The following is a 19,923-nucleotide window of genomic DNA, read 5'->3' on the forward strand; positions in this document are numbered from 1 at the left end:
ACTGCGGCCCTGCAAGAGGCCTCCAAGGAATCAAAACCATATTGCAAAGTATGCTTTCCAACCTGCTCTGCTGAATGCAATAATTCCTGTAACTCTATTTTCCACACAATCAGAAATCAACATCATTTTCTGTTTCAGTAAGCCCATAACATGCTGTTGATATTTAAGCATATGAAGCTGGCAGTTTAAGGCCCTGATTGCCAAGGTTGCAGACGTATACACCTTCTTTCCCCATCTATCCAGCGCCCTGGACTCTCTCTCAGAGGGGGTACGATTTTTGGCTGTAGAGGCCTTGGGACCCTGTGAAATAGTCTCAGGATCAGCAGCAGGATTTTTGAATAGAAATTTGTGGGAGTCAGGAACCCTGTAATACCTGTCTGGCTTACTAGGAGCCAGAGGTAGGGAATCAGGAGCCATGCTTGATTCCGAAAACACATCGACAATGTCTAATACAGGAGGCACTGCCAAAGGCCTATGCTGAGGAAGAAGGAAATCCCTAAGCCTCGTTTTTGATTCAGAGAAGTCCTGACTCTCCCAGTGAAAATGTTCCCTTAAAGTATGCAAAGTCTCTCCAAAAGGGTAATCCTCAGGAGGAGATGCAGATGGGATGGATTCTTCTGCATCAGAATCCTCATAGGGTGGAATAGAAAATTCCTGATCAGAATAAATGGAAACCTGATCTGAAGATTCATAATCAGCTCCTTGCCTAGGCCTCTTAGCAGGGGGGTTGGGAACCCCTGATCAAGGTAATTAAGTCCTCAGCCATTTTGATCATCTGTTTTTTAGGCATAGTGGCCTGAGCATGTGGCTCATGCGTCGGTTTTTTAGACATAGAAGATGCTTTTGAGGCCGGCGTCAGTTTAATATAAAAATGTTGAGGCCTGAAAACACCCTCAGAAGCCGGTGCCTGCTCAGTGGCTCTGGACCCATCCAAGGGAGAGACATCCACAGGTTCAATTCTCTGAGAATCTCGCGGCATACCGGACTCCAAATGGGTCTCGGTAGAGGCCTGCGACTCAAAAGTAGCGAGTATCAGGGGCTGCGAAAGCGCCTAAGTACCGGGGAACCGGCGACTGTCTTAGGAGAAGCTTCGTCGTCGGTTTTGGACCTCGACGGTCTGTCTCTGTCTTTTCTTTGCATTTTGTGTGAACTCCGGTAGTTGGATCGCTACCCGACAACATTTCAAGATAATTAAATCTTGATCCAAAATATTTAGAAGCAAAAATATACCGACGCTTAATAGTACGTTGGTTAAATCTAGCACAAAGCCAACAGCAAGGCACGTTATGATCTGGGCCTAGGCAAGGAATACAGTACAAATGAAAATCCTTATGAGGTATTTGCTTCCCACAAGTAATGAAATTATTAACTTTTACTGACATTGGTAAGGAGCAAGAAAAAGTTTCCCCAACGGGGTACTTAGCTTTAGTTTGAAGACTTTGGTTCTGAAACTCGAATGCGAAAATTTCAGGAGTCGGCCGACCGGCACTTGCGAACTGCTTCTGCTTCGGGCACCGCGTGGCAAGAAAGACTGAATAAAATGGTGTCGGACGCATGTTTTATACCTCTGACGACCTGATGTCATGGAAGAGGAGACAGCAACCGACACAGGATCCAAAACTTTGTTATTCAGGCCGACTGTGGGCAACCTGCCAGCAGATTACCCAAATATAATGACTGCAACAGTGAAACATGAAGAACATCAAGACAGAGAGTGCACAAGAGAGAGAGAAGCAACATTTTTTTTTAAATACATAAAAAGCAACTAAAACATCCTATGTTAAACAAGACAGATAGAACTTCATGGAAACCACCATGCCTTAACTATGAAATCGTTTTTTTTAATTAAACTGTGTCAGTCATCTCATGAGATTCTTTCTTGTTTTGAAATTTAAATCAATATGGCCTCTTTTACGATGAGCAGCTGTGCATTCCTTGTTCTATATTCTTACATGAAAGCACTGTAGCACACAACAGCATTATGATGATTTTAGTTCTAGGAAATATCTTCAGAGTAATATTTTTTTCTTTAGATTTTCTGTTTCATACAAGTGCACAGCAATAGTTCCAACAGGGAAAGTTATGTGATATTGAATGAAGGCACTCTTCTTTTGCTAACCATCATGTTATTAAACATTCTCAAAGTCTCGGCATGGAAAGCCGTTTAGTTCATGGGTGAACTGAGGTTCATTAAAAACAACATGCACTTTGACATCAAGTGATTTTTGCAATGTCCACATTAGCCAGTCACATAAACGTACTGCAGATTTAAGGAGATGTCAGCAACACAAGTAACAGATAACACAAGCACATGAAAGAGACCCGCAATTTTTCCAAAGTATGGCATAGCTGAAGCAGCTGCATTGATTGTAATCCAATATTAGTTAGCATGGAATGTTAAGATGAACATCAGGCACTACAGGTCTGTGTCATGGTTCAAAAAACAAATTAAGAGTACTTGGTGACAACCACAGATATTCAACTAGACTGTATTGCAGGTATCCGATGAAGAAACCACAAACCACATCTGTTACATTATGTCTTCCAAGCATCACTCTGGAGATCCCCAAAACAAATGCCCACAAAACAATCAGAATTCTTACAGGAATGGCAAGTACCAAGTGGTTAAGGAAGAATCTTGCACCCATTGCAGCCCTGGTTGCATGCCCTGATGGGAAGGAATACTTATCCACTGATAAGGTAACAAACATATCCATCTTGTTATGTGACGGACGTCGTCTGCGAACTAAGGCTTTCAGCACACCCACCAAGATCAGGTCCAGTATCAAAGCTAGGAAGAAAAAAGGTTAAAATCAGTCTCAAACTTATATTAACAAAAAAAAAAAAAAGATGCAACATGATACTGTCATAGTTGTAATAACATTTTCTTTTCATTAAGACAAGGAAAGCACATTTTTGCATCTTGTCTATAGGCACATCTATCAATCCATCCATCCATAACCCCTTTTCCCACTTTGCACAACATGAGGTCAGGGTGTCACTTCAACAGTGACAATCATCCACAGCCAAAGTTTACATCACTGGGTAGCTAGCCCTGCCACAGTAGTTCTTCCACAACACACACTCATATGCACAATCACACCTATGGCCAGATTAGTGTGTCCAATCCACCTACTGTATGTCTTTGGAAAGTGGAAGAAAACCGAAGCACCCGTAGGAAACCCACATTAACACAAGGAGGACAAGCAGACTCCACACAGAGGGCACCCCAGCAGGGACTCGAACCAGGGAACATCTTGTTGTGACGCAACAATGCTAGCTGCTGTTCATGTGTGCCACTGTGCTGGCCAAACAGGTGAACGATTTGCATAATACCAGCTCAATAGATGTCACACTCTGTCAGGTGGACTGCTTTCTCTTCTGTGTAACATAAAGCTGAATTCTCCAAACACTTTATTTTTAAATAATGCAGATTATGTTGAGCAATTAAGTTAATTTCAGTACAAATACACACACAAGTGCAACAATCTATTTACACAGCAACCCTTCCTTCAGGGTTGAAACAAATTTGTCATTCTAATGCCATATACCTTCAAATCAGTTCAAAGTCAACTACCAACAGAATACTGAAAAAAGAAACTGCAACAGGACAGTGTAACTGCTGTTCTTGCTTTAGTAGTTTCTAGCATATACTACTATCCACCCTGATATATAATACTCAGATGGGTGGTTCTCGGGGATTTAGACTTTGTTAACAGACCATCCATGTATCACATCTGCACAACTGATATTAGTTACAATGTCAGTGTCGTATGTTGCTAACAAATGCTTACTTTTCAGTTTTAGTACTGGCTCCATGATCAATCAATGGCTTAACAGATCTATTCTTTAATGTAGACAATAAAATCTAAATCACCAGATCTGCAAACAAAAGGTACAGCAGGGTGAGATATCTTCTTCTTTCGGCTTTTCCCGGTTAGGGGTCGCCACAGCGGATCACCTTGTCCGCACATTGATTGGCAGTGGAGTTTTACAGTGTCGAAGTTGGCCCCCAGCCCTCCCAACAGCACACAGAACACACACACCTACCACACCACAGAGGAGGTCCAATCCACCTGAAGCATGTCTTTGGGATGAGGACATGCAGACTCAGAACAGAAGCACCCCCAGCGAGGATTGAACTGAGAACCTCTTCTTGTGAGGCGCGCAATGCACACCACCGTGCACCGCCCCCACAGCAGGGTGAGATATAATTAACACTAATCACATTTTGAGAAAATAATCCAAAATTAAACGCTGGGATTCAGAAAGGCTTACTGCAATGGAGAAACCTGATATTGGAAGGTTTCCTCATCAAATTAAGCCTTTCAAATTCACAAACAGTTCTACCACTGAAGTATTCCTCTCACAGGGGCTTCAGCTCAGACAACACTCTCACAGGCAAAACCACATGCTAATGAGGTAGTGCCTAATACTAATTAGCCATGTGCAATTCCACAGAAATTTTAGGTCCAGAATTACTCAATTAAGCAAAATTTTTACTTTGGGAGGAAAAGTGAACACTATCAAAGGACAGTGGTCGTTGATTCACTGCTGTAAGTGTACATGTGATGCAGGTAAATAGAGCAGTCATGAGGGTTGGGTGTGTCAGTGAAGAGTGTGTATGCATGTCTGTAGGGGCATGGAGGAGGCTTAAAGAATGTGTGTGTGTGTGTGTGTGTGTGTGTGTGTGTGTGTGTGTGTGTGTGTGTGTGTGTGTGTGTGTGTGAGACTGTCTACTTGGATGGCTATATCAGGGAGGGGTGAGGTAGGGAACATCGAGTCTGGATGTGCAAGCGTTTTTGTGAGTGTTATAGTGTGTAAGGGGAGGGCTTGTTGCAGAGGACTGGATGCAGGTATGTGTGTGTGTCTACAGGGTGCTTCTGTTAACATGATACATGGGCCTCTCAGGAGAACACTGGTGCTGTCAGCTCTGACACAGCAATGCTCAATTCATACGCATGGTAAAGAGCCAGTAATGAAGTCTTTCTCATTGTATCTATATCCGCCTCTGAATCAGATTTTCTCACCGTTTAGCTAACATGTTCTGTGAAATTAGAAAAGATTGTGCGACTTTTTTTGAAACTTCGTGGCAGTCTTAAAATAAAGTTCATGTTGTACAACCAATACTGCACTTTGACACACTAGCATCTAGGATGTCGAAAAAACACACTCAACCCTTGAGGAAAAGGGAGAGATGACACTGAAGAGGATGCCAAATATTTGTTTGGGAACAAAATGGCTGATTAGCTGATAGCCAGCATGGGTCTTATGCACTGATACTAAAAAACAAATTGGAGTAATTTCTTAGCTGTGCTGGTCCTAGGCGATAGAAAAAAGATCTCTCTTTTACTGAGAAGCGTTCACACCTCCACCACTGAGCATCCAGCAAGGGAACTGTTTACTGGGGAGTTGAACAAATAAGTGGACAACTGGTAACTTCTATGTCCACTGCACATCTATGGTGTCTTGCCAAGTTTTCTTGCTAAAAGAGAACCTCCCTCCAACCACCTCCTGAAGCAGGTAAGAAGGGTGTCGAATAAATTATTCTGTCTTTTGTAGCGCGTGAAGGGCAGCAAGGGGGTACTGTAAATAAGGAGGACCTCCAAATCTGTTATAGCTACTTCACTGCCTAACTGTACTCCAGCTCCTGTTGTCAACTTTGCTAGGTCTTGTGAAAGCAAGTTTTACATTGGCTCCTTAGCAACTTAGAAAATGTATACTGAGGAAGATGAAACCTCACCCCAATGCTGAAACGGTTTGCCATCTTGCTTTCATGGTCTTTAACTGCCCAATAATTTGTTGGCCAAAAAAGGACTTCAGAAATGGGTACCCAGAAATGACACCCTTATAGCCTTGGTGTAAGGAATGAAGGATGAAAGTGTGTAGCAATGCCAGATCCTGCTCTCATCTGCCTCATTTGCAGAATAGGATGTACCATGACAATAAGGAGAAGCCACAGTGTTGGCAATGCCTGCATGAGCCTGGAGACTGTCTGACTTCACCTTCAGGTAGGTCACCTACTGTACATACAATTTCACCCAGGAGATCCCAGTGAAAATACAGCTTTAGATCCATATAGTTCAGTGATTAAAGGTCAGACTGGAGGACACATAAATGAGCTAACCAGCTTTCCTAAAGTCTTGGGCTGCTTTTCTGGAGAATGGAGTGTTTGTGTCTTCAGGGTGGGGTTCCTTGAACTGCAGCTGATAATACAATCTCTGTCTGGTCTTGGCATCTCAGCTCAGATTAACCATTCAAATAATAGACAACAATCTATCAGCCTTCTGGAAACTGGGGCCATGAGACAAGAATACTTCCAGTTCACTTTAATGAGATGCCAGATGGTATAAATTAGCAGTGCTACCACTCAGAGGACTGCTCTGTAATGCAACAGTACTGTTGCTTCCATTCTACACTGAGAAGTGACAGTACAAAAGGCTTTCTCCTTCTATAGTATACCATATAGACAACCTCTCCAGTCCTGGAGAAATCAGGAGGAGAAGCAGTGTAGCTTACCTCCTTCTCTTGAAGCTCTCCAAGGTACTGTCACATTGAGGCTCAGGTGAAATACGCCACCTCTCTTACAGGTATGTCCTAATTTTTTGAGTTACAGCTCCTTCATAGAGGATAATGGCCTCTCAAAGGATCCCAACTGTGTGTGGAGAGTATAACTGTTAGAAGATACTTTTCTGCTATTAATTCACTCTCAAGAGCCTTGTTTTTCAAAAGACTGCTGGCTTCAAAGAAACACTGACAATCCTGGTGCTGAGAAAGATGCCAAGACAGATAATGAATCAGTCAGGTGCATTTGTTTGCTGTAAGTCTGGAAGTCAAGATGTTCAAGAAAATATGTTTTGGCTTAAGGCCTCAAGCCTCAATATACATGGTGATTCCCAAGTGGACTCTTCTGCACAAAAAGGGCACCTTAACCACTAAAAACATTATTCTTAAGCTTAAAATGCAGGAATAAAAATACGAATTTCATTAAAAAAAACTAAAACGAAAAGTGAAGTAGTTTAGGTCCTCACAGCTCCAAGTAAGTTCTTAATGTAATGGGAAAGTACAACTGTGTACGAACTTGCCACAGTAAAAGATGTTCCAAGAGATTACTGCTGAAGTAGTCCTTACTACAGGGAACTTCAGCCTCAGAAGTCCTCATATCCATCCTGGCTTCCAAAGCTCAGTACACACCAAAGTTCTTGCAGATTTCCACCCCTTATGAATATCAGGTCATTCCCAGTACAATGCTGACATCTGCCAGAACCACTTTAGCACCTTTTTCTCCAGACCCTAAAGGTCCTAAGGATTTTAACCAATTTAACCAATCAGGGACATGTACCCTCTCCACGGATCAAAGACTTGGAGAAATAGGTTCCTCCAATGCTATCAAGACCTAACAAGGCCAGAGGGGAGAAGAGGGCATGCGTAATTACTCAGGGATTAAGTTAAGCCACCCCAGCCCAGGATGCCCAAGAACAAAACAAGGAATAATGGACTAGAACCAGTACTGCAACACGTGATCTATTCAAACATATACCATTATGGAAAGTTATTAGACAGTTGTACTATGTTCTTCATATAAATCCACTGTTGCAGTAATCTTTATTAGTGAGATAGTTCACACAGCTTGGAAGGCTACTGAGGTGGATAGATTGAATGGGCTATAAAATGCCTAGCAGAATGGCAAAGCAAGTACAGTCCTAGCTCTGGAAGTGAAGTCTAATCTATAATGCTTGGGAAAGGTTTGGACTGATGACTAAAATAGCTGGTGCTCTTAGAAAGGCTGCAGTGGCTGCTGTACCCATAGTTCTATGGGCTGTCACTGTTTTGCCACCCATTTTCTTTACATGATAAGATACATCAGAACAAAATGCAATGTGCCAGCAATTAAAAAGAAAACTGTTTGCTTGGAAAATAATTTTCCTTCTTTCTAGGATGCAAAGGATACAAGTAACTGACCAAAGGTTTTGATGTTTTTGGGTTTCTCTAAATAGTATTTCAGCTGTTTGGGGAGGGGGCAGCAGGCTCAAACATATCCTGCACCAGCTAGGAAATACAGCAAGCAGAATCCACTTACAAAGAACCACACTCGACCAAAGCTGAATGCATATAAATCCACTTCTATAACAAGGTTATGCTAAGCGCTTTCATCCATCCCTCGCAGACTTCATCAGAACACTTTAACTCCACTACTACTCTCTCTTTTATACCAATTTAAAACAGATTTGCAGTATTTAAAGGCATAGACTTCTTACGGAAATTCATGGTAGTACTATCTTATACTTATAAATGCTTTTGCTACCATATATCATAAAATAATAAAATAATAATATATATTATTTACAATAATGTTTAACCAAGATAGTTGGTAACTCTACAGCAACTCTACAAAAACTAAATACATATTATACATTTTATACATTTGATGACTGTAAATAGTGTATGATTGTATATTACTTAGAATATAATACTTCTAATCCTATGTACATTCTTCATAATATGTAGTATATAAAATCCCATATCTATTATGTAACCTACTAATATTTTATGTACAAAAGTATGATATTATTTAAAATTAAAATTAAAATAATGTATTAAACAATATATATCCTAAAAACTGGACTATGGACATACTACTTTCTATCAAATCTCATAATAAATAGCATATAATATAATAATGAATAATATTAATCATGGATATATTTGATTAATAATAGAAATTATGTAATAATTAATATAATGAATGTAGAATCATAATTATATACACATGTAAATTAATCACTTTAAAAACTGGTACAGTTTAAATGATATTTGCCTCCAATGTAATATATACAAATGAAAGGCATAAACTGGTAATAAACAATAATGAGAATAATGCAAAATTATTATTATCTCAATAATAAGAATGGCTTTATGCTAATGTAGTCATTGAGGCCTGGTTTCGTTGTGGCATCAGCTAGAATTTGCCAATTGCTCTCTCTACATGCCAGTTTGATTTTCCAGTCACCCCCCATTGGGTTTATATATTCTTTATCTATGATTAACATAACCTTGTTATAGAAGTGGATTTATATGTGGTCGTGAATTTTATGTTGTAACTGTCTCAATAAATAGTTTTACAGAGGAGCTGCGTATATCCTGCACCAGAGTTTCTAGTGCATAACTCAAGTTCCACGTAGGATCAACAGCTTTTACTGGTCTCAGATGAAGGACTCCCTTCAGGAAGTGTTTAACAGGCTGTAGGGTTGCAGAGATGGTTCTGCAGGCTAAAATGGCAGACAGATGTACCTTTGCAGTGGCATATCCCAGGTCAGAGGAGAACACCTGGTAGGATGTTAGGACTCTCATCCTTTCTGTGGCATCACAATGAAAACATCTTCCATTCATCAAAGTAGGATCGCCTTTTGGAAAGCTCCCTAGCCTCCTTAATTATGGACAGCAAATCTGCAGTGAACTGGTGCCTGAAGAACAAGGGAGTTAAATCACACAAGCTGTGAACCGCAGTGTCTTTAGATTCTGGTGTATCAAGGCTCTTTTATCTTGAGTTAGGAGGTCAGTTTGCAAAGGCATCACATGATGTTTCTATCTGGACATCTAAGTAAGAAGGGAGAACCAATATTGTACAAGCCAAAAAGGGTGTTATTACAAATACACCAGTCCTTCCTCCCTTGCTTTCTGGAAATACTGGAGAAAATGCATGCAAAAAGAGAAATGGCCATTTGAAGGAGGCAGGCATCCTTTTCCCAGTTTCTTTGTGCAGTGTCCTGGAGCAGAATTTCTTGAGCTGTCTGTTGACTGGAAAGACAAAAAACATGTACTTCTGGGACACCCTTGCTGTGAAAAATCTGAAGAAAAATTCAAGGTACAATAGTCATTTGTTGGTATCTATGAATGACTTCCTTAATTGGTCCACCAATGAGTTCAGCTAGGATGGAGTGCAGACTGCACTTAGCCCTTCAATACAAGATGACCACAACTCCAAAGCAGCTATGACCACATTGCTAAGGCATAAGAGCAAGTCCTTCCTTTTTTTGCTGTACACATTACATTAGTGTTATCAGCAAAGCCCATTTTTCTTGGTGTGTTTGAAGGATATGAGCACCTTAATCCTGGTCATCACATCCTTTACATATCCTTTACATATTCTTCGAGTCACATTTCAAACCTCTCACATTTTGAGGTCTTCTCAATATGCCCTCCAAGTTAGGAGTGCAGCACCTATTTAAGGTTTAATTCTGGGATTTGTTTTGAAGGCATGCGTTGCTTCATTCTGACCTGGTAGAACTGCCATTCTAGTTCTTTAGTGATACATACTGGCATTAAGGATTATAAAGCACTACTAAATTTGTTTCTAAATATTAAATCTCTGTAATACATGATGCATACATTCATAACCAATGGTTTCATATTGTGTTTAATATGATTTAAGTATTTAAATTGTAAATTGTGTTATTTTAGAAGACTGCGAAATTACTGTTCTTAAAATGTTTTTGCAACACTTTGGAGCTTTTCTCCCCGGGCTTTTAATGAAAATGGGCATCTACCCAGTCGGACATTTCCGGTAATCAAATGTTGTTACAAATAAATAGGCATCTGGTGCCTCTTTGGCATCCCGTCTGAAGTGATCTTTCATCCTACAAAGAGTTCCAAATGAGATATTCTCTGCAGATGAAGCACACTGCATTAGCAGAGTCTATGTCATGATGGTGGTGGTGGACTTCTGAAAGCAATATTCCATCCCCCCTTCTCTCTCTGAGGGAAACATCATTTCTTATACCTAAAAGATTCAACACAATTACCAGACATTTACGGTCAAGGGAGTTGACCCTGAAGAAGCACTCGAGATTAAAGCCCTATCAGGAGTGGGTATGAGACTCTTAAATTATTTTCCTGCCACAAAAACAAATTATTATAAAATGTCACAAGCATTTTCAAAAAGTTATTCATTTTAACAATAAACATACAGGGGGGTGTCTGTTCTGCAGTGGTATTTTCAGACTGTATTTAAGCTTTGTAAATGCTTTGCTATCCGCAATGATCATCTCTCAGAACCCATTGCTATAAAGTGCAATGCAATGTCACAGGCCAAGTTGAGAAGTCCCCCTCCCCATCAGATATCTCAGAATAAGGGCTATCAATGTGCTTCGTTATTAACAATATATTCAATATTTTAATCCAGGAATTCATTATTAAATGTTGGTCTCTGCAGCAATTTTAAAATGTTGTACCTTGACACATCACACATCCAAGCCAGCAGAAAGTACAGTTGTGTAAAATCTGTCCGTAACAGTAGATGACCTTACAGTATTCTTAACATAAGGGATCTCCTGCCAACGATAGCTCAACATCGACCAGTATACCAAAGCCTTTGGAATTTATAGACCTCATACATCACATTTACACTCCCAGTGCAAGACATAGGGCATAAAGATGGCATATAGGCATACATACCTCAGAATTGAAAAGCCCCAAGGGGAAGGAGGAACATATGCATCCAGAAGGAGAAAAGGAAAAAAATCCCTTGCCAGGAAGGCAAGAAGAAGAATACAGCAGAGCAGAAGGGGAAGGAGGGATGGAGTAAATACTGAAAAAGTGAACAGAAGGACATCTACTGCTATCCTAAGATTTTATACAACTGTACGGTGTCCTTCCAAATCACTGTTGCGGTATTCTTAACATAAGGGAGAGTACAAAAGCTCAACAGGAGACTTGGGAGAAGGAAGGTACAGAAGAGCCATTTAAAAACCCATGCAGGATATCTCTGGCAAAGCCAACTCTTGCCTTGGAAACAACATCCATTATATAATGCTGAGTAAATGTATGGACAGAAGTCAGAAGTCCAAGTAGCAGTCTCAAGGATGGAACTGGTATCTAATCCTTTGAAAAAGGCACTACAGGAGGCAGCAGCTCTAGTAGAATGAGCCTTTACAGAGATAGAAAGACATTTACCACAAAAGAAATAACAAAAAGAAATGGCTTTGAAGATCCAGGAAAATATGTTTGCTTAGAAACAGCCAAATCCAAAGATCTGGGATGAAAGTAAAAAAAAGTTGCTCAGATTTGCGAATGGTCTTAAGTTTTATCCAAATAATATCTAAGCTGCCTATGCAAATCAAAGATCAAAGGTGTGAAGAACCTTCTCACTAGCATATTGCGGAGAAGGGAAAAGACTGAGTAAGAGACAACTTATTAACCACCATGCGTTTATATCACATTATCGAAAGATGAAAATAGCGAACGCTATTTCATCAGCCCCAAAACATCTAAACATGAAAATATCGAACATTCAGAACAGCAACTTCTTCCCATGAAAAAAAAATCACTGCTCCGAAACACATACACAAAACACAAGCACAAACAAACAAACAGCAACCACACACATACACTTAAAATTCCTACATCTAACGCTACACTAAATTAAACATACACTACTATCTACCCACTTACCTTAACCCAAACCCTAACCCTAAGGATCCGTCACTATCGCACACTCACCTAACCCGTGCCCTAACACTAACTCACTTAAATCGCCCCTATCCCTAAAGTCTGTCACTATCTCACACACCTAACCCACCCCTAACCCTAACGTACAATCGCACACTTCCCTGAACCCAACCCGTAACTTTCCACCACAGCGCTAAGAGTAGTGAAGCCACAGAAATGGCTAACCGACTTCTTTCCCGAGGAAAGAATTTGCTGTTCTGCAGCTTCGCTATTCTTAGTGTTCGCTGAATAGTGTTCGATATCAGAACATTCTACGTTTTAATACTTCGATGTTCTGATATAGACCCAACCACCATGGACATAAAATGAAAGATTACAAGTGTGCGCTGCATAACGTCCATACAGTGTAAAGTGGATAATGCAAATGGCGTTTGCAGACAGATGTTAAGTGAAGCACAATATAAAGTATAGGGTGTTTGCTTAATGTTTGCACCATTTAACGTTCTGTGGGATAAAAACTATCCCAGAAGTTAAGCAGCACATACCTGTAATACAAAGAGACATTCTAAAAACTATCCCAGATGTTAAGCGGCACATACCTATAATACAAAGAGACATCCTGTCGCTATGAGAAACCAAGAAATGAGGAAAAGGGAGGGCAAGTAAATAGTCTGATTAACAGACAGCTCATTAACGACCATGGTCATAAATGAATGATTAGCACCAAGAGACACCTTGTTCCTATGAAAATCCAAGAAAGGAGGAATAGTCATAAGAGCAGAGAGTTCAGAGACTCTTTTAGCTGAAGTAAGGACCAAGAGAAAAATAGCCTTCCTGGTGCAATGTTGTAAGTAAGACAAAATTGCAAGCTCAAAAGGAGCCCAAGTCAATTTTTCAAGCACAAAACTGAGGTCCCAGGAAGGGGAAATAAACGTCTTAGAAGACCCAATATGAAGGACACCTTTAAGAAAATGTTTGACCTAAAAACTAGAGGCTAGAGGAGGAATGAAGGGTAGACCAGCAGAAACAGCTGAAAGGTAAACTTTAATTGAAGAATATGCCAACCCAACATGAAGCAATTCACACACATAAGACAGAATTAAAGGGATACCCACTGAAAAGGTATCCTGGTTATGAGAAAGGCATCAGACAGAAAATATCTTCCATTTGGACAAATATGATTTCCTGGCCTCCAGCAGAACCCTAAGCATGTCTTCAGGAAAGAGATGCCTAAAAGAAATCAAAATCGTATCACCCACAGAGTCAGTTAAGAGTGGACAGGTGAGGATGGATCAGAGGTGTCTTGTGTGAGAAGGCTTACATTAAGGCAACTTGTGGTGACTGTCCCTAGCTTAAGTGAAGAAGAAGGGCGAACCAATGCTGTCTGGGCAAAAAGGGAGTCACACTCAAGATTTTTGGGGAGTCTTGCTTGATCTTGAGCAGGACTCTTGGAATCAGAGGAAAGGGAGGGAAGGTGTAGAGAAACATCCCCTTCCAAGGATAGGATAGTGCGTCCACCTTTCAGGCCAGAGGGCTTGGGACTCTGGCACAGGAAAGAGGAAGTTGTCTGTTCAGAGGGGAGGCAAAAAGTTCTACTTTGTGGAGTATCCCATTGATGGACAATGTCCAGAAACACATCTCTGTAAAGTATCCATTTATGAGCCTGTGTACTGGACCTGCTGAAGGTGTCTGCCACTACATTTTGCTCTGAAGGAACATAGACAGCCTGAAGAGTCACTCAACACTGGACAGCAAGATCCTAGACCTGAAAAGCAAGTCTGCAAAGAAGGTAGGACTTTGTCCACCCTTGTTTGTTGATATACCACATCACTGCTGTATTGCCTGTGAAGACTGGAAGAAAGTGGGAATGGAAGGCCTAAACAGTGAAAAGGAGAGCTCATCTTCTTTATGTTGATGTGATCTGACCTCTGATAAGGAAACTAAAGACTCAGACCCCTCAGGGAACTAGAGGAGGCTCCCCATCTCCTGTCCAACTGGAGGTTGAAAAAAACTCCAGAGTTTAAAGAAAGCTGATGAATATACCACTGAAGTTCAAGTTTGAGGGATGGAAGGAAAGGAACTAAGAATTCCAATGGATGACAGCATTGAAGCCGCAGTGACTTGAGGAACCACTGTAGTTTTCTCATACAGAATCTGCCTACTGGCAACACAGGAATGGTGGAGGCAATGAATCCTAGAACTCTGAGAACTCTCTGGCTGTGACAAAAGACAGAAGAAGAGATGAAAAAGGTGATCAGAGAAAGAGCCTTCGGTGGAGGTAGGGATGATGGCATAGGAATGATCTGGATCCTGAAATTGAAGAAAAATATGATCTTAAGAAGGAACAAGATTGATTTCTGAAAGTGTATGGTGAACCCCAAATTTTGTAACAGACAAACTGTAAACTGGAGGCTCTGAAGTTCGACCTCAGAGGATAAAGTCTGAATGAGTAGGTCATCCAGACAAGGAAAAATCTGAACCCCCTCTCATCCTGCAAAAGGCAATGACAAGAACAAGGCATTTGGTGAATATTCTTGGGGCAAAATAGAGGCCAAAGGGCAAAGCAGAACTGAAAATGCAAGGCAGAGACTGAGAAATGTGAAGATTTCCTGAAAAGAGGATGACTGGGGATGTGAAGACAGACATCCCTGAGGTCCAGGAATACTAAGAAGGCCCGTGAAAGAAGAAGAGGGAACAGGGTTTGAAGGGACAACATTCAAAGGTAGGGGACCTTTAGACAAGTGTTGAGCTTGGAGAGACTTAGAATGGGTCTCCAAACTGCATTCCTTCCTGGGAACCAAAAACATCCTGAAATAAAACCCTTTCTCGTCTTGGGCAGGGTGTACAACAAGAAAGAAAGAAAGAAAGAAAGTTGTTCCACAGAAGGCTGAGGGATGCCCAGAAAAGGAGGAAGGGATTTTCAGACCATGAAATATCCCTGGCGGATGACTGATAAAACCCATGAGTCTTCTGCTAACCCAATGGGGAGGGACAGGGAAAAACAAACAGACAAGGGAACCTGGTTTAGGGAAAGGGGAAGCAAACTGTCAGATATACATGTTTTGTCTTGAAAAGGAGGGCTCTGAGAAGTAGGAGTCTGAGTAGACGTAGCAGGGGGGTACAAGTCTACAACTCTTTTTACCTTGGGGGGGGGGGACGAGACTGTCTGCGAACAAAAGCAAATTTGGAAAGATAATTCCTCTGGAATTTAGGGATACAAGAGACAGAAGTATGTTCCAATTCCTGCAAGTCCTTGCCTTTACCCTGGAGGGACGTAAAAAGTTCAACAGCAGCAGAACCAATTATCTAGCGGAGTATCCAACAATTTAGCCTCAATATCATGAGGTAAGCACTGGAGACAAAGCCAACAGTAACACCTCAAAACAGAACCAAATGCAGCAGCCCAAAGGAAGCATCAGTTGCATCACAACTACATTAACATAGTGACAAGCCACTTGAGAGGTAGAATCCACTTAAGAGAAGGCCAAGACCTTCCCTTCTGAATCAGGGAGGTCAGAAATTGCCTGAGAAGCTTGAGAAAAAAGGCTAAAACATACCTGGTCATAGGAGTCCGGTAATTAACAGCCTTAAAAGGAAGGGCTGCAGCAGTATATATCTTTTTGCCTACACGTTCTACGACTCTACTAATCTTATCTGAAGGAAGTAGTTTAGTGATGACAAAAGTCTATAAGATTTGTCAAAGACAGATACTACAGAAGGATCAGCAGAACATTTGCACAAAAACTTGTAATCAGCAGGCACCTTGTAAAATCGGTCAGGTTTGCTAGGGCTGGACGTTGAGAATCAGGGGCAACAGAGGACACTGAAAAAGTATCTAAGAGGGCAGCCAAGACCGAAGGTACAGTAGAGGGCTTGGAAGACTCCATCTAGAGGAGTTTATAAGATCTCTTTTGAATATCAGAAGCCTGAGAGCAGTCGGATTTGAAACATTCCATCATATGAAAAGTGCTTCTTTTTGTTTTTTCTTTTGAGGAAAGTCGGTCTGAAAAACCCTAGGAGGTTGGACCCTTGCTAGCACTCAACCAACATAGTAGGAATCGCCTCCCTGACAAGAATTTGTGGTATCCCCCTCAGTCCCTTAAACGTAATCAGCCAAGCCTTCCCTCAATGTCCAGAGTGGACATTTGCAAATCCTCTGAAAACATGAGAAGTAGGATCCATGCCGGCCTCTGACAGGGTCGTGGTAGAGGAGGAATCTGAGACAAAAACTGGATGACCCTCCAGGCTTTGACTAGCCTCGAGAAAGACATCCGGGGGAGGTGGGACAGCAGCCAAATCAGACCTGACTTTTTTTGGTCTTTTTCTTGGCAGGCAGCTGACCTTTAGGACGGAAAGACTCCACCATAACACCTTGCCCCAACAATTTAAGATGCTGGTTTTCCAGGTAGAAGAAAGATGACTACAAAGGGTCTTGGGGACAAACCCTTGGTAGATAGAACACTGCTTATGGTCGTGAGAAGCACTGAAACAGAAGAGACACTGCTCCCAACAATCTTTATTGGGAATCTGCCTCCCCCTGATATTTTCCCTTTCTGGATGACATGTAAACACATCAAAATAGAAATAAAAAAAGAGATAAGAAAAAGCCCTAACAGGGCACTTATTTTAAAATATGGCTTGGTAACCAGCACAGAAGAAGAAGAAGTGTTCAGACAGACAATCAGTGATGGCGCTTGGACTGACGGCAAAGATGTTCTGAGGTATATATGTCTGTATGTCACCTTTATGCTCTACACCTTGCGTAAGCAGCATAAGTATGACATACGACATCTACAAATTCCAAAGGCTTTGGTATACTGGCTGGACATTGGGCAACCCTTGGTAGGAGATGCCTTATATTAAGAATACTGCAACAGTGATATGGAAGTACATCAATGTTGCTAACAGTGTGTGTGCGGCCATGTGTGCATGTGTCTGTATGCATGATAAAAGTACCATAAAATGTTGAATATCTAGTTAGAAGCACAGTTCAGGTGGTTCAAAACAGCACTTTTTTTAATAGAATGCTACTTCTCCGTTTGCTATAAAGTGCAATGCACAGCTCTAGGAAACCCCCATGTCACAGTTCCTGCCAAAGAAGTATAGAGAGTATTTTGGAACAGAAATTTATTACCACAGGGATGGCTTACCAAAGATAGGCCAGGGGTGCAAAATGGGTATGTTGCCTTGACACTAAATAGTTTGCTGCTACCAAGACACAGCCTGTGCAACCCACTGTCTTTAAAAAGAAACAGGAAGATAAACTGATTGATTTACATTACATTATTCAGCAACTCTTAGCAAGAATGAATGACTGGTACACAAAGATTCTCTTTCTGAAAAATGATATTGGGTGGATGCGCACAGCTTGTAACTCTGAAATCCATCTTGCTGAAACAGTTGCCATTAAAGAGTCTTCCTGGGTAAGAGGCTTCAGGCTGTTAAAGCAAGCTGTTTTAAAAGAAGAGAATGTTAGTTCTACATAATTAAATAAAAGTCCTGTGAAGGAATGTGATAATTGAAAGAGGATGCAAGAGAAAAGTCCAGCTGAAGAAAGTTGAATAATGAAAAACAAAATTTTCTCAGCTGATGGATGGAGTTTTTTCCAGTAAGAACTTCCCAGATATTTATCTTGGGCCTGAGTATACTCCAAAATACAAGAGACTACAGCTGAAAATGGGTCTAGTCCTCTGTCTGAGGCCCATGCAGAGAAGCAATCCCATTTGTTACAATAATTTTTTGTACTACAATATCTCTGGACAGAAGTCAAGACTTGGACCATCCTGAATGGGTAAGAAGGGTTAATGGATGTCACAGGAACTAGAGAAATCATGTGGTTATCTAAAGGAAGAGAAGGACCAGGTGGCTGGCTGGATGAGTAAGACAACAGGCTCCTGCATGGTTTCAGGAGGAGAGGGCTATCAAACAGATGAGGCTAAACTATAAGGAACCAAATATGTCAGGGTAAGAAAGAGGTTAGCAGAATGGCTTTGGTTTTGTATACTTTGGCATTCTATTGGAAACTGGGGAAAAGGGTATAAAGACATTCCGAGTAATGCTTCTGAATAAGTGCATCCTTGGGAGATCCTCTAGACAGAAGAATAAGGAAAAAGTAAATGATGCATTTATAGCTGGACTACAACACAAAGAAGACATAGCAAGGATTCCTAGAGTAACTTAATTATGGTCAGAGCTATCGACAGACTGAAGGGGCCATTCACGTGGCATCAAAAGACAACTAAGCACATCTGTGACAGTAATGGTCTGAAAAATGGTTGGGGTAGCAATAAGAAGGCAACTGGAAATATGAGCCCTTTCTGAAAACACTCACTGCCTCCCAAAACAGACAGTAGGGGTGTGGCCCACCATGCTTACTTATATACCATACTACTGCTATTTTATCAAAGTGTATGACATCTGTACCAGTGTGTGTGAGTCCAGAAACATCAGGTAGGTGAGAATTGTGGTCCTTGTCTCTAATATACTGATGTGCAAACTGGCCTCTTAGGCTGACCAGGAGCCTCTCATTGTCAGCTCCAAATAGTGCCCTCCACCTCAGAGCAGAGGCATCCATGGTCAACGTCACCTTGTGCATGAGGGTCTAAACAGGTCTGCACAGAGACAAGTCGAAGATGACAGTCCACTAATGAAGATGGTCCTTACATTTCCTGGAAATCCTTACTGAACCATAAAGAGGTTTACATGTTGGATCCATTGTACTCAGAGAATACTGAATTAATCTCCTTAACAGTCTAACAAGAAAAACAACAAAGACTAATGAAGCCATCCAGCACTTGAAGTTAAACAGAGGCTCAGCCCAAACTACTGTTGATTACCTGTAGCTATGATGACAAGAATCTTTACTATTAACATGATATGCAAGGCAAGTCATGGGGCTTTAGAGTGCAGCCAATGATTGCCAAATACTAAGAAGGCATCATCTGAGACTTTGCAGGATTAACTGTTATGCCAAAGGATTAAAACAGAGAAAGAAATCCAAGGAGGCAAGCAAATTCTCCATGGATGAAGCTCTTAGGAGGCAGTCATCCAGATACAGAAAGGTCCTAGAATCCTGTAGCTGAACAGTTGCTGTGACTGCAGTCATGCATTTGTAAATAAAACAACAAATAGGCAACAGACCCAAAATACATTCACTTTATTAAACCATTTAGTGCCTTGGCATAGCCTTCAGAGGAGTCTTTAAAAATGTGAAAGCTAAAACACAAGTCTATAAAAACACTTCTAAAGCAATAAAAAAGTGTATCAATTAAATACTGAATCAAATTATATATTACCAATAACATTCCACATAGATCACCCCAATATAAATGTGTTATATTTCAAAACATGAACAGATTATCTTAAAATAAAAACATTTATATGATGAAAGTTACCCTAAGCACCGCACAAATCTGTTCAAGAATTATGGTTTTAACTCATTTATTACAATGGAGCTCTGGAAAATTGTACTTTTAA

General features: G+C 40.9%; 1 protein-coding gene across 1 annotated transcript in view; it reads right to left on the reverse strand.

Annotated features, from left to right (window-relative positions):
• Nucleotides 1-1,816: 1,816 nt before the first annotated feature.
• PLPP6 (phospholipid phosphatase 6) overlaps nt 1,817-19,923 on the reverse strand; it is a 119,653-nt gene continuing 101,546 nt past the window's right edge. The window contains exon 2 of the mRNA XM_044072694.1: nt 1,817-2,791. Within this exon, the coding sequence (XP_043928629.1) occupies nt 2,430-2,791 (362 nt within the window). The 3' untranslated portion in view covers nt 1,817-2,429. The remainder of the gene's footprint in view (nt 2,792-19,923) is intronic.

The sequence above is a fragment of the Protopterus annectens genome, chromosome 5.part0 (genome assembly GCF_019279795.1).
Source record: "Protopterus annectens isolate FY-2018-M chromosome 5.part0, PAN1.0, whole genome shotgun sequence".
Classification (NCBI taxonomy): domain Eukaryota; kingdom Metazoa; phylum Chordata; order Ceratodontiformes; family Protopteridae; genus Protopterus; species Protopterus annectens.